Raw genomic sequence first — 14,843 nt, forward strand, 5'->3', positions numbered from 1 at the left:
ATTGTCCAGGCTGTCTCTGCCCTGCTGAGCCCGCCAAAAGTCCCATTCTGCAAATGGTGCTGCACCAGTTGAGTAGTCCTCGACTTACGACCGGTTGAGTAGTCCTCGACTTACGACTGGTTGGGGGGTCGCGGCATTAAAAAGGTTGAGAACCACTGAGTTAGATAAAAGAAATTTGAATCTGGTTCCAGAAATGGAATTTTGAGAAATCCCTCAAGAAACCCTCCCTATCCTTGAAGATAAAAGGGGAGGGGGCAAGTATATTCAGTCTTGCAATTTGTTGTTACTGACATGCGAGAATAAAAATAGTAATAGCTTTATAACTTTAGTTTCCTAGTTTGGTCTATGTTGAAATGTTGACAAGATTGGATCTCCAATGCAACCGTCGTCTTGATTTATTTATTTTTTTACCCTCCTCACCGAGACCCTTAGCTATTCCATGCAAGTATTTCTGAAGACCCTGAAGGTCCTCCTAAATTTTCCTTCCACATTTATCCTTGGGAAAAGTGGAGCTTTGGTGCTCTGCTGAACCGAGCTAAATAATATTAAGGATGACCATTCAATCAAGTCAAAAGCCTTTTTTGAACCCATGGCATTCCAAATGCTGATGCGTAGGCTGGCCAATGCAAATTAATACACCCCATTTATACCCCAGGTATCTAAAGTGCTTAGGAAATGTGTACTCTTTACTTTACTTTTGTTACAAGTTTTTTGAAAAGTTTAAATGTCGATCTTATCTACTTGAAGGGCAAAACCTCTGTAGGGCTTCAGACAGAAATATTAACCTTTCCCCCCCCCCCCCCAATATCTGAGGCTCGACCCTTTGTATCTGGAGATGGCTGGACGTGGGTTTGCAGTCTTTTGCAAGACATAGATGTGTTTACTTTTATAAAATCTTTCCCAAATTCTTATACCAAATCTAACAAAGAGCCGAGGTGGCGCAGCAGTTAGAGTGCAGTACTGCAGGCCACTTTAGCTGACTGTGTTCAGCAGGTCAGCGGTTCAAATCTCACCGGCTCAAGGTTGACTCAGCCTTCCATCCTTCCGGGGTAGGTAAAATGAGGACCCAGATTGTTGGGGGCAATGTAAATATATATATATACATTGCTTACTGGTGTACACCGCTTAGAGAGTGCTTGCACTTAAAGCGGTATATAAGTCTCATAAATAAATAAATAAACAAACAACTGGTCTGTCTAATCCAGCACTCAACCTTTGCAGCTGGGCGGCCCAGCTGGGGAGAGCGGAACTGGGCCCCATAAGTGGCAGGCCAGCGAATGTGCATGTGCAGCTCCTCACACAACAGAGAAGCTTTGAGGCACCATTCAACACAAGTGGGGACGCATGTGCACCAGCCTGCCACTCACGGGTCCCGATTGCAAATAGGCCACAGCCCGATAGGGAGCCACAGTCCACAGGTTGGGGACTCCTGGTTTAACCATATCTCAAGCCTTTCCTTACTAGCCGCTCTCTGGATGCGTTGGGCATAGAACCACGAATCATTCCCAGCAGATTGGTTGGGATTGATGGGAACTGTAGTCCCGTCAGACCCAATTAATACAATATTTGTTAAAAAAAAAAACAAGGATCCAGAAAAAACCAGCGGGTCTAGTAGCAATCTGGGGGCAGAGAGCCATCTAGTGGCGCTAAGATGAATTATACGCAGCGAACTTGGTCCAGTTAATAAGATGGCTTGCCCCCAGTTTTCCCCCCCAAGTAGATTTTTATTAAAAAGCTTTGTTGCGTCACAAGGATCTTTTCGTTTTATTCCAGATTGCCAAACTTTATGGGAGCTCCTGTTCTAACTGCCAAGACTTTGCTGAAACGGGATGAAGAGGAAGGTCGAGACGTTTTGATGAACAGAAAACAATCCCATGGGAAGATGGCCCGCGGAAATACACAACAGCCTTCCTTAGGACTGTATTTCCTCCCTCCCATTTCCACACATACCTAAGCTGTGGCTCAAATAAAATCAAAACAATAGGTGGTCCTCAACCTACAATAATTGAGTGCAAATTTTCTGCCGCTAAGCGAGGCAGTTTTGAGTTTTACCCCATTCTATGATCTTTCTCGTTAAGTGAATTGCTGCAGTTGTTATGTAACACGGTTGTTAAGTGAATCTGGCTTCCCCCATTGACTTTACTTGTCAGGTCGTCGCAAAAGCGGATCATGTGACCCCGGGACACAGCGACTGTCATGAGTCAGTTGCCAAGCAGCTGAAATTTCAATCACGTGACCCCGGGGAAGGCTACGACGATTGTTAAGTGTGAAAAGCGCTTGTAAGTCACTTTTATAGTGTCGTTGTAACTTCGGTCACTAAATGAACTCTTAAGTCGAGGACTTCTTGTAAAAAAAAGCCCCCGTACTTTTCACAAACCCAACCCAAATACAAATAAATAAAACTGAGAGCCGAGACAACAAAGTTACATCTTCATTATGGAGTGTTGAGTGGTTTGTTTGGTTTTTTTTCCTTTTCTTTTAATGCAGCTTAATCTCACAGTTGGCAGCATAATATGAGCATAAAGACATGACTGGGAAAGGATTCTGGAGGCAGCATGCAATCACGGTTTGAAGCAAGAACTAAACAAAACCCATCCAATCCCCCTTGCTGGGGTAGCTCTGCTTTTCCGGAGAACAAAACTCCGCCTCGGTTTGGTCAGGACCCGATTCAGATAAGGCAGAGTTCCCCGTGCACGCAGATGTTTCTTCTTCTTCTTCTTCTTTTTTAAAAAAACCCCATTTTATTCATTACATGAAAAAATAAGACTCGTAACTTGAGTTTAAAACCCAGCCCAACAGCGGGTTTCCGGTGCAGTTTGAAATTGTTAATAGTTTTTTCTTTAAAAAAAAAAAGAAAAACCCTGAAAATTAAAAAAAAAAAAAAAAAGGAACGAAAACCAATTATCTTTTGGGGGGAAGGTGTCTTCGGAAGGAAGAAGACACCGGATTGTGAATTCCAGCACTCGGGGGTCTTTTTGAGAAAGTTAAGAAAGTCACTCTCTTTCCCCAAGAAAATTTGCGCCTTTAATAGCTGTCCTGCCACTGTTTGTTTTTCTGTTTGTTTGTGTTTTTTTGGCATGGTCCGCCCTTCTTAGGTTTCCCTACGAAACGAGAACATGTACGTGTTTGGTTCCAGAGGGAGGCTGAAAAAGGTGTATGGGGGGGGGAAGGAGGGAGGTGGGCATGAATTAAAGGAAAAGGGAGGGGGGGAATCCACGAGAAGAAAGAAGGACTCAAAGACGTTGAAGAATGTGCAACTAAAATATGGTATGATTGACCCTTTGCAGTGAAACGGATTTTTTTAAAGGACAGGAAGGGGAAGTGAGCATCTCCATGTTCGTTCCCACATGGGCATCTTCGGGTGATTCAGCTGAGAAAGAGACTTGGGAGAAGGGAACCATGCTCCCCACCTACCCATCGGGCCTCTGGGGAGAGGTCCAACGTCCGTACGTTTCTCTAAGTACAGTGGAGAAATTTGGATTCCTGGAAAAAACAAACAACCTGCTTCGCTCGGGTGTGTGTGGGGGGGGGGAGGTTTCTTCACCCAGCCTCACCCCTGAGGTCTGTGCCCCGGGGAGAAGGCAGGGAGGGTGTGTCCAAAGAGAAGCCCCGCCCTCCAGTCGGCTTCACAGGTAGAGCTCGTTGGCTTTGATATGCTCTAGCTGTTCCCGTAATTGGTGGAAGGACGGCCGGTGGACGGGATCCAAAGTCCAGCATTTTTTCATCACCTCGTAGACAATCTGGGGGCAGCCATCTGGAGAGTCCATCTTGTACCCCTTTTCCACACGAGGGACCACGTCCTTCAGAGGCTGCAGGGGAGGGGGAGGGAAAGGGGGGGAAAGCAATGCTTTTAAGGACAGCGTCGACCCACACATGCAAGGTTCAAGCTGACTACTTCATTGTTTTCTGCCTATAATGCAGGAATCTCCCGAGACTGGCGGCTTTTGCACGGGACCGACCAGATAAGCTCGTGGTCAGGAGCAAAAAAAAAAAACCTGTAGGACCCTCCAGCCTTTCACTTACAATTCTCGGATAAGGCACTCGCCCAAAGGAATAGATTTCCCAGAGAAGAATTCCAAAACTCCATACGTCTGATTTGGTTGAAAATTTCTGCCAAGGTTAGAAGAAGACACACACAAATAGACATTGTCAAAAGACCTGGATCAACCTGGTCAGATGTTCCACCACCAAAGTAAGAGGCACTGTTCAGCTTTTAGCCTCCTATGTAGAGAACCGATGATCAAATCATAGAATCCTAGGGCTGGGTGGGGTCTTGGGGTCTTCTAGTTCAGCTCCCTGCCTAAGGCAGAAGTTCTTATACCACCCTGGACAAATGGTCAGCCAATCTCTTCTTGAAAACCTTCAGTGATGGGAGGAAGGCTGTTCCATTGGTTAATTTTATTTATTTATTTATTTATTTATTTATTTATGAGACTTATATACCGCTTTAAGTGCAAGCATTCTCTAAGCGGTGTACACCCAGTAAGCAATGTATATATATATTTACATTGCCCCCAACAATCTGGGTCCTCATTTTACCTACCCCGGAAGGATGGAAGGCTGAGTCAACCTTGAGCCGGTGAGATTTGAACCACTGACCTGCTGAACACAGTCAGCTAAAGTGGCCTGCAGTACTGCACCCTAACTGCTGCGCCACCTCGGCTCATACATAATCATTCTCACTGCCAGAAAATTCTTCCTTAGTTCCAGACTGGATCTCCTTCGGAGGCGCTTCCACCCATCGCTTCTTTGTCCTACCCTCAAATGCTTTGGAGAATAAGCCCACCCACCTTCCCTGTGACAGCCCCTCAAGTATTGGAAGGCAGCTATCATGTCTCCCCTAATCCTAGTTCCCTTAGCAGTACATCATACGATTTGGACCCCAGATCCCTGATCATCTGTGCTTGGGCTTAAAGCTTGGGCTTAAAGCCACCAAACTCACTAGCACTTGGGCATCCAGCCCCATTACTTGTCCTATGGGAAAGGACTCTACCTTTGCTACAGGGTGGCCTATATTGGGCTATATGAGATGGATACATCCAACCTGGGACTCTACAGCCTGAAGACACTGAACCTGACCAAGGCTGCAGGAGGAAAAGGACTTCAACTTTACAGGAAGAACCAAACACGGTGTCCTCGTGGACCTTATCAAGTCCCACCTGGCTCAGCCATGGGTTAGTCATCACCCGTTCCCAGGTCCCCACTCACCTTTTCTCTAAGTGCTTCTGGTGCTGTCCATTTCACCGGGAGTTTGCCGGTGTCCTGGGTGGAGGAAGCTTCCTTTGTCAGTCCAAAGTCACTGACTTTGGCAATGTTGTCCTCCGAGACCAACACGTTCCTCGCTGCCAAGTCCCGGTGAACGAAATTGTTGGCTTCCAAGTACGCCATGGCTTCGCAGACATCTCTAGGGGCAAAGAGCAAGCGAGGAGTTAGGTTCAAGACAAGGGGGGGGGGGCACGCCGCCACCACCACGCCACAAGGCCCTTAAGAAACCGCCCCCTTTCAATCACGAGCTTCAACGATCCTTTTTTTCTAGAAACAGCCCCCCCCCCCCAGACACAGGCAAGCATTTTCTTCATGACAAGGCAACGGAAGGACATACTTACAAGGAAAATTTCAGCAAGCATTCGCCTCCCAGCACAGACCTTCCTCGAGAGCGAAGATAATCGACTAGACTTCCCTGCGGGAAGATTTGAGAGAAAGTTGTCAATGCTGCTAACCCCGGATGTTCTTGTTTTGACAACGTATGGAGATGCAGCCATTTTCCTTTACTTTGTTTTACTCTTAGAGTTAGAAATAGATGATACTGGGGGGGGGAGGAGGAATGTGCATGGGAGTTTAGTTAGACATAACAATATAGTAAACTAGCATGGGAACCAAGGTTTTTTGAAATAAGAGATGATAAGAAATGGCGGGTTGAAGAACTGGAGGGAAAGCCTGCATTTCAAACTAATTGGAGAATGTGCTTTATGACTGTGAATTCGAGGGGGGAATTGTGCTTTGACACTATGTGCTCAGGGGAGGGAAATTCAGATTTTGGCTTTGGCTATGTATGTGCCGATGCTATACTTCTCGAATAAAGATTCTTTAAGGTAAACAATGCCTCGAAGTTCTTTGAAGAGTTTCATCTGTCGGAATCATGACATAAGGATTAAAATTGCCAGAAGTGACAAGACAGCCCATCTGAAACCCAAAGGAATTAATCTTCTAGAATCTAGAAAGTGATATGGAAAAGTGTTTTTTTTTCTCTATTTTTAATAATATTGGAAGCAATGTGTTAGCTTTTTTGGTCTTCTGAATTTTTTTAACTTTGACTTTCCTTTTGAACCTGTAAATGTTAACCATCTTCTTAATTCTGTTTTAAACTCTGCTTTTAGTCATGTGTGCAGAGTGTTTTATTATGTTTTTGTAAACTGCCCAGTTAGGTGGGATGGGCGGTGTAGAAATTAAATACATGAGAGAGAGAGAGAGAGAGAGAGAGAGAGAGAGAGAGAGAGAGAGAGAGAGAGGGGGAGAGAGAGAGGGAGATACATATGCATGCATAACCTGAAGATTTCCTCCAAAATTTTCTAAGGAAGTCCAAGAAAACCATCTGATTTCAAATCCCATCATATTTGGAATTAAACTCATCCCGACTACTGTATAACACTAAAAGGGCAAAATTGGTAAAAAGGAGTGGTTGAACAGGCGTACAGTTAGTGGCACTCCCCAGTAGATGGCACTCTCCTCTTGGTATAAGAAGCAAGAACACACATGCACATAGATTGCACACCCATCCAGGGAAGCAAAGAAAAAACAAATAGGTTTTCAAAACTGGAGCTTATTCCAGCAGTAAATAGCATTTAACTGTGGACATTAACAGATGGGCCAGTTCAAAATAAATGGGGAAGGGAGGGAGGGAGGGACATAGGAAAGGAAGAATGAAGGAGATAATGGAAGGAAGGGAGAAAGAAAGGGAGCGAAGAAAAGAAGATGGAGCAAGAGAAGGAAGGAAGGAGAAAGGCAAAGGAAAGGAAGAAGAAAGGAGACAATGGAAGGGAGAAAGCAGGAGAAGAAAGGAAGATGGAGCAAGAGAAGGGAGGGAGGGAGGGAGGGAGGAAGGAAGGAAAGATGAAGAGAAGGAACATTGTTAATCCTAAGGATTGCTTGGAAGTGTTACAAAAAATAAAAGAATTCTAATGAAATAATGCTGGTTGCAACACTGTATGTGGAAAGGGAAGCAGAAATAACTCCAACTTCTGCTCCAATGCTGGGAAACCGACAAGAGTAGAAGAAGAAGAAGAAGATGCTGATCAATCTTTTCTTCTCCAAAGGATTTGGTTCCAAAGACCTTAAAGGCTGAAGATGAATCAACATAAAGACCCAGCTCCTTTGAAAAGGAATGATGCTGGAAAAGATGGAGGGAAAGGAAAGAAGAGGATGACCAGCAGCAAGATGAACGGTGAGGAGAGCACCATTAGAAGACCTGAAGGACCAGATTAAGTCAAAATGTCCTGGAGAAAAAAAAAACTTTCTATGAGGCGACTAAGACTCAACAGATGCCCCGTAATCAATGAACCAGCAAAAGATCATCAGAAAGTAGAAGCCAAGTTTAAGGAGTCTTCCTCTTTGTTGTAGGCCCTTCTGCCACGGCTATGTTCTTCATCACCACCCAATTTCTAGACCAACCTTCCCTTGGAAAGGACAGCAAGTTCTTACCTTTGCCATAAATTCTGTGACAATGTAGAGGCCCCCTTTCTCCTCCACGATCACCCCCAACATCTGGACCAAATTGCTATGCCGGAGCTGTCTGCAATGAGACGGACCAGATGGGGAGATGATCAAAGAGGGGTCAACCAGAGTTTTCCATTGTAGGTAAAGGGCTTCGTGCAAGGGACACCACGCCTGACCCTGGCCTCAAAAGAACAGCCTACTTTCGAACTACGTGGCTATGGAGTCCCACCTCAATCTTGCTTGACATGTCTTAAAGCAGAGGTCCCCAACCTTGGCAACCTTAAGACTTGTGGACTTCAACTCCCAGAATTCCTCAGCCAGCCAAGCTGGCTGAGGAATTCTGGGAGTTGAAGTCCACAAGTCTTAAAGTTGCCACAGTTGGAGATCCCTGCCTTGAAGAGTTTGGGTCCCAAATGTTTTGAGGGTTGTTTCTCCTAACTTCTCCTGGAGTATAAGAGCAGTTCACAAAAAAACTTCCTTGGGTTCTAGTTTATGTGGGAATCTAGAAGAAGCGGGACTTTTGGGGTGGTGCTCCTAAAGTCTCTTCTCTGGACTCCTGAGCTTGTCTGCTCCTGAATGACAACGCAGGAGCGAGTAAATATATTCTCCACTGCTTTCTAAAGCAAGGCTTTTGCGAGAAGCTGGATTAACGATGCCTGAACACCAGCTACGTCTTTGTTCTCTGCCATCTTCCTTTGCAGCCAGATGTTAATCCAGATTAGGTTCCCCTGCTCAAGAAGGCAGGGACTCACGTCATCACCGACGCTTCAGCTAAGAAGGCTTGTGCGGTTGCGTCATGTTTGATGCACTTCACTGCAACCTTGTTCCCGTGGTAATCGCCCAGCATCACATCTGCAAAAGAGAGCGGACGACTGGAGGAAGGGGATATGGGATCTGGTGGGTCACCACAGACCAACGCAAGATCTTCTTTCTGGAGCTGGAAAAGCATCCGCTCCGACAACCGCCTAACTTGAAAAGTTTAAGCCAAAGGACTCGGATAAACGTTCAGGCCCCCCTCCCTTTGCGCCATTAATCTAACACTTCTAGCACAAGGGGTGGAATTTTAAGGCAAACTTTTTTCCTTCACTACCCCAAACCACACCCAGCCGTGAAGAGGCCCTCCATGTCTGAAGTCTCACCGAAAGAAACTTCTGGGTCTGACTCACCTCCAAACTCTCCCTTCCCAATGGTCTGTAGCAGCTTCAGGTCTTTCATGTTGAGGGACCATCCGCCTGGAAGGACAAGCAGATGATGAAGAGGAGGAGCGGGGAAGGAGGAAAAGGAGAAAGGGGGAGGAGGACAAAAAAGTAGGGAGGAGGAGGAGCAGGAGAGAAAGGGGGAAGAGGAGGAGGAGAAGAAGGAGAGAAGGGAGGAGGAGAAGAGGAGAGAAGGAGGAGAGGAAAGGGTGAGGAGCAGAAGGAAGGAGGGAAGAGGAGGAGGAGAAGAGAAAGAATAGGTAGAATAGGGAAGAGGAAGAAGGAGGAGGAGGAGGAGAAGAAAAAGAAATAAAGAGAAGGAGGAACTATTAAAAAAGGAGGAGGAGGAGGAGGAGAAAAAGAAATAGAGGAACTATTAAAAAAGGAGGAGGAGAAAAAGAAATAAAGAGAAGGAGGAATTATTAAAAAAGGAGGAGGAGGAGGAGGAGGAGAAAAAGAAATAGAGGAACTATTAAAAAAGGAGGAGGAGAAAAAGAAATAAAGAGAAGGAGGAACTATTAAAAAAGGAGGAGGAGGAGGAGGAGGAGAAAAAGAAATAGAGGAACTATTAAAAAAGGAGGAGGAGAAAAAGAAATAAAGAGAAGGAGGAATTATTAAAAAAGGAGGAGGAGGAGGAGAAAAAGAAATAGAGGAACTATTAAAAAAGGAGGAGAAAAAGAAATAAAGAGAAGGAGGAACTATTTAAAAAGGAGGAGGAGGAGGAGAAAAAGAAATAGAGGAACTATTAAAAAAGGAGGAGGAGAAAAAGAAATAAAGAGAAGGAGGAACTATTAAAAAGGAGAAGAAAAGGAGGAGGGGGTGGAGGAAAAGAAATAAAGAGAAGGAGGAACTATTAAAAAAAAGAGAGGAAGAGGAAGAGGAGGAGGAGGAGGAAAAGAAAAAGAAGAAGCAGGAGGAAGGATAAAGAACCGATGCCAGGCAAGCTGCTATTCGGCTTCTGTGTGGCACTTACTCCGTGAGAATTCGTCTTGCGCCGCCACGGTGCCCTCCATCACCTTCGGCTTCATCAGTCGAGTGCAGAGCCCGTCAGCGTCCGAGGTGTAGTGCTGTCAAAGAAGGGAACGTTTATGGACCCTCTGTTGAAGAACCACTTCACTGAGCATTGGGTCTCCCCACCGACGGCTGGGGACCGGCGGGTTTCAACCGCAGCCGTGGCCTTCCTTTGATTCTCATGACCCTAAGCCAGGGGTAGGCAACCTTGGCTCTTTTATGACTGGTAGACTTCAACTCCCAGAATTCCTGAGCCAGCATGGCTCAGCTTGGAAACCTCTCCCTTTCCCTCAGCATGGCTGGCTCAGGAATTCTGGGAGTTGAAGTCTACCAGTCATAAAAGAGCCAAGGTTGCCCGCCCGTGCCCTATATCAGGGGTCCTCAACCTTGGCAACTTTAAGACTTTGGACTTCAACTCCCAGAATTCCTGAGCCAGCATGGCTCAGTTGGAAACCCCTCCCTTTCCCCTCAGCGGTGGCTGGCTGAGGACTTCTGGGAGTTGAAGTCCACGAGTTTTAAAGTTGCCAAGGTTGCCTACCCCTGCCCTAAGCCGACCCACTCTCAGAGACCGGGGTCCACATGTGTGGATGTTATAGGCCAATAAATAAGCAATATGTAGAAGACGTGCAAATGGTATCAAAGCCAGGACTGTAGTGACCCCTTAAAAAGGACACACGCAGAGAACGTGCACATGCACGCACGCACACAAACACATGCACACATTCAATTCAGGAGGAACCAGCTTCCGACACGGATTCCAACTCCCTCTGTTGCAGTAAAATAAGGCATGAACAGTAAAATAAGGCATGAACAGTAAAATAAGGCATGAACTAGCCCAGGCGTCCCCAACCCCCAGTACATGGCATGCCAGCAACCGGGACACACAAACAAGCAAAACCCCATCTGCGGGATGCAGGCAGCACACAAAACCACACACACTCTCCGGTCCGTGGAAAAACCTCTCTCCACGGAACTGGCCCCTGGTGCCCAAAAGGTTGGGGACCTCTGAACTAGCCATTTCTATATCGACAAATCAATGGCTTTTTTTTTCTGCCCCCTCCCCAGCCTTTCCATGTTTCTCTTTTTCTCCTTTCCCCTACTATATGTTATTTGCTTTTGTATTTTCATCTTTTATCTTATGTGGAGCTGCCCCAAAGAAGAGGGAATCAAGCTATTCTCCAAAGCGCCTGAAGGCAGGACAAGAAGCAACGGGTGGAAACTAATCAAGGAGAGAAGCAACCTGGAACTAAGAAGAAATTTCCTGACAGTGAGAACAATTAACCAATGGAACAACCTGCTTCCAGGAGCGGTAAATGCTCCAACACTGGAGGTTTTTAAGAAGAGACTGGACAGCCATTGTCTGAAATAGTGTAGGGTTTCCTGGCTGAGCAGGGGGTTGGACTAGAAGACCTTCAAGGTCCCTTCCAACTTTATCATTATTATTATTATTATGGATCATCGCACAGTCAGCCAGATGTTCAGACTGGATTTGGCATTTTGTCTACCTATCGAGTCCTTACCCAGGACCTGGGATAGGCAGATGTGGATGTTTGATGGTATTATTATTATTATTATTATGAGTGAATAAAAATTAAAAAAGAAAAGAAACTGCTTCCAGCATCTCTGCTCCCTCCAAAGGTGCCAGTTCGTGTTCTGAAACCCAGAGGAATTAATCCTCCACAAAGTGAAACGAGAGGGATGCGCCGGTGCATCTTGCAGCTTGCCCAGTTGCAAGGACGCCGCAGCTCAAGTCCCGATGATGCCGCAGCCCACCAGGGGGCAGTGTGAGAGCCCGGCTCCCCATCGCTCTGGCCTGGAAGCCAGAGAAGGAGGAAGGAATGGGGAACTTACTCGCCCACGGTTCTACAAGCCTTATCCTCAGGGGAACGGCCTGTTTGTCTCTCACTGCTGGGAGACGCTTCCGCCAGGCGCTGCCCGAGCTGAGCTGAGCTGCCGGGTGCAGAATTGGCAGCCGAGCTGCAGCTCCACATGGCGGGTTTTGCAAGGAGGCACTTTTCGGTATTGCTCAGAAGCGTCTTCCTGTCTCTCGTAGTGATGCGAGAGGCAGGAAACTCCGAGCATGGTTGAGCTGCGCAGCCTGTGACCACAGTGGGTGGGGTGAGGCCACCAGATTCAGGTGGACTGGCGGAATTCGCAAGCTGGCATATTACCTAGAGCAGTGGTTCTCAAACTTTTTAATGCCGCGACCCCCCAACCGGCCGTAAGTCGAGGACTACTCAACCGGTCGTAAGTCGAGGACCACTCAACCGGTCGTAAGTCGAGGACCACTCAACCGGCCGTAAGTCGAGGACTACTCAACTGGTGCAGCCCCGTTTGCAGAATGGGACTTTTGGCGGGCTCAGCAGGGCAGAGATAGCCTGGACAATTCCTATTGGCTTTTGAAAGCCAATAGAATTAGACTCTATTCAAGAGAGTCTCTTCTATTGGCTTTCAAAAGCCAATAGAATAAAAGGGAGGAGCCCAGCTAAGGAAAAGGGGAAAAAAAATGGCGGACTGCGTTGTTTGGCGACCCCCGTGAAATGGCCGTTCGACCCCAAATGGGGTCCCGACCCACAGGTGGAGAACCACTGACCTTTTTTTTTCTAACTGAGGGGTGACACGATAGTATCTTCCCATATTTGAGGGGCTGCCACAAAGAGGAGAGGGTCCACCTGTTCTCCAAAGCACCCGAAGGCAGGACGAGGAGCAATGGACGGAAAGTAATCAAGGAGAGAAGCAACCCAGAACTAAGGAGGAATTTCCTGACCGTTTCGAACAATTCACCAGGGGAATGACTTGTCACTGGAAGTTGTGAATGCTCCAACACGGGAGGTTTTTAGGAAGAGATTGGACAGCCATTTGCCTGAAATGGTATAGAGCAAAGGTCTTCCAACTTGGCCCTTTTATGACTTGTGGACTTCAACTCCCAGAATTCCTCAGCCAGCGTGCCTCTGGCTAAGGAATTCTGGGAGTTGAAGTCCACAAGTCATAAAAGGGCCACGTTTGAAGACCCCTGGTATAGAATCTCTCCCGCCTCAGCAGGGGGCTGGACTAGAAGACCTCCAAGGTCCCTTCCGACTCTCTTGTTTTGAGCGGCCCAGAAATGGGGGTCCCTCAGCCCGCTTCTCCCTTCCAACCTGGCCTCAGGCTCACCTCCACGAGTTGCATGAGGTTCTCGAAGTAGACCTCTTCGTCAATGCTGAGCTTGCTGGAGGAGTAGATGATGCGGTAATGCTCCACTTTGCCTTCGCAACTGACGCAGAGGGTATAATCGCCCGGGTAGTTGGTGCTCTCTCGCACCAGGAACAGGCCCGTCTCCGGAGGGTACAGCAGCCGCTCAGCTTGTTCACGCGTAATCTTCCCGTGAAACCAGCTGAGGAGGGGAAAAGAGACCACCAGGACAGTCAGAACGTACCAACGCTGGCCTCAGTGAGAACTAGAAAGCTATTTCTTCACAGACGTTCCACAATGCACCCCTCCTTAGCAGAAGAGGATAAAAGAAGAAAAGAGACCACGAGGACAGGATGTACCAATGCTAGCCTCAAGGAGAACTAGAAACCTATTTCTTCACAGAGGTTCCACAAAGCACCCCTCCTTAGGAAAAGAGACTAAAAGGAGAAAAGAGACCACGAGGACAGTCAAAATGTACCAATGCTGGCCTCAATGAGGACTAGAAACCTTTTTCTTCACAGAGGTTCCACAAGGCACCCCTCCTTAGCAAAAGAGACTAAAAGGAGAAAAGAGACCACGAGGACAGTCAAAATGTACCAACGCTGGCCTCAATGAGGACTAGAAGTCTATTTCTTCACAGAGGTTTCACAAGGCACCCCTCCTTAGCAAAAAAATAAAAACCTGGCAAAACAGTTTTCGATCTATGCCAGGGGTAAGCAAAAAAAATAAAGCAATATAAAGTCTCCTTCAACGTAAAAGCAATGGCGTTATTTACATGGGATTGCTAATTTCCGTGGGACCTCATGTGGGCATGATAGGGCCAGATGTGCCTGGGGGGGGGAGTGTGTGAAAACGCCCAGGACAGATGTCTACTTACGGCATCAGGCTAAGCTTGATTCCAGGTTTCATCCCTTCGCGTTTCTGAACGTAGTTGGCTGGGATGATGCCCTCACGGCCCACTTTGTTCTTTGCTTTGTACCAGTTGGGGTCCTGGAAGAGGGAAGCCCCCGTTAGTGAGAACCCCAGATTTCCGGGAAGATTTTGGGGGGGGGGTCCTCAAGAAAGCCAAGTCAGAGACCCTCACCCTTCCTCCGTTTCCTCTTGCAAGGATAAAGTCCTTTCCTAAGAAAATGCCCTCCCTGAAACATCAAAGCAGCGTTTCTCCAAACTTGGCGGCTGAAGATAGGCGGTCTTCAACTCCCAGAATCCCCCAATGCATGTTAAACCCAGATGTAGTGATGAATCTTTTCTCAATCCCAGGCCCCAGAGCAGCAGATGGTTGCTTACTTATTCCTAGCCAACAGAGATGATAAAACAGGGCCTGGATTTGACCCAGTAGCTTACATTTGAAAGGAAGGCTGCATAATCTTCATGGTTAATTAAATTGCTTCCCTCCCTCTGAAGGCAGAGAGGCCACTGGGGGACTTTTCAGCTTCGCTTTGGCTTCTAGATTGTTCCCAGCGAAGGATCTCCCAGAACGGGTGTCCCCTGGTGCAGCCCAGCCCTCCACAACACATTTTGGGGTGCACCCGTCCCCCAGCTTTGTCTACATAAGAGACATCCATGCAACATTTGCGACAGCCGGTCTGCAATTTGTCAAGAAGCCAAAACTGGAGCCAGGAGATCACCTGGAACATCTCAAGATGTTAATTTCCCACCAGTGCCAGACTCCAAAGCCCTTTCCAGGAAGGTCTGCAAGGTAGCTAAAGGTTACAGCGTTCTCTTCCTCCAGCTTCCTCAAGCATATGAGTC

General features: G+C 47.1%; 1 protein-coding gene across 2 annotated transcripts in view; it reads right to left on the minus strand.

Annotated features, from left to right (window-relative positions):
- Positions 1-2,423: 2,423 nt before the first annotated feature.
- CSK (C-terminal Src kinase) overlaps positions 2,424-14,843 on the minus strand; it is a 35,679-nt gene continuing 23,259 nt past the window's right edge. For both annotated transcript variants that reach the window (XM_039337531.1, XM_039337530.1), the window contains exons 4-13: positions 13,969-14,081; positions 13,074-13,293; positions 9,883-9,976; positions 8,880-8,945; positions 8,466-8,565; positions 7,699-7,789; positions 5,607-5,680; positions 5,209-5,404; positions 4,024-4,110; positions 2,424-3,809 (exon numbers count right to left, since the gene is read on the minus strand). In XM_039337531.1, coding sequence (XP_039193465.1) covers positions 3,627-3,809; positions 4,024-4,110; positions 5,209-5,404; positions 5,607-5,680; positions 7,699-7,789; positions 8,466-8,565; positions 8,880-8,945; positions 9,883-9,976; positions 13,074-13,293; positions 13,969-14,081 — 1,224 coding nt within the window. In that variant the 3' untranslated portion in view covers positions 2,424-3,626. The remainder of the gene's footprint in view (positions 3,810-4,023; positions 4,111-5,208; positions 5,405-5,606; positions 5,681-7,698; positions 7,790-8,465; positions 8,566-8,879; positions 8,946-9,882; positions 9,977-13,073; positions 13,294-13,968; positions 14,082-14,843) is intronic.

The sequence above is a fragment of the Crotalus tigris genome, unplaced genomic scaffold (genome assembly GCF_016545835.1).
Source record: "Crotalus tigris isolate CLP2741 ecotype Arizona unplaced genomic scaffold, ASM1654583v1 scf7180000017683.1919423, whole genome shotgun sequence".
Lineage (NCBI taxonomy): Eukaryota > Metazoa > Chordata > Lepidosauria > Squamata > Viperidae > Crotalus > Crotalus tigris.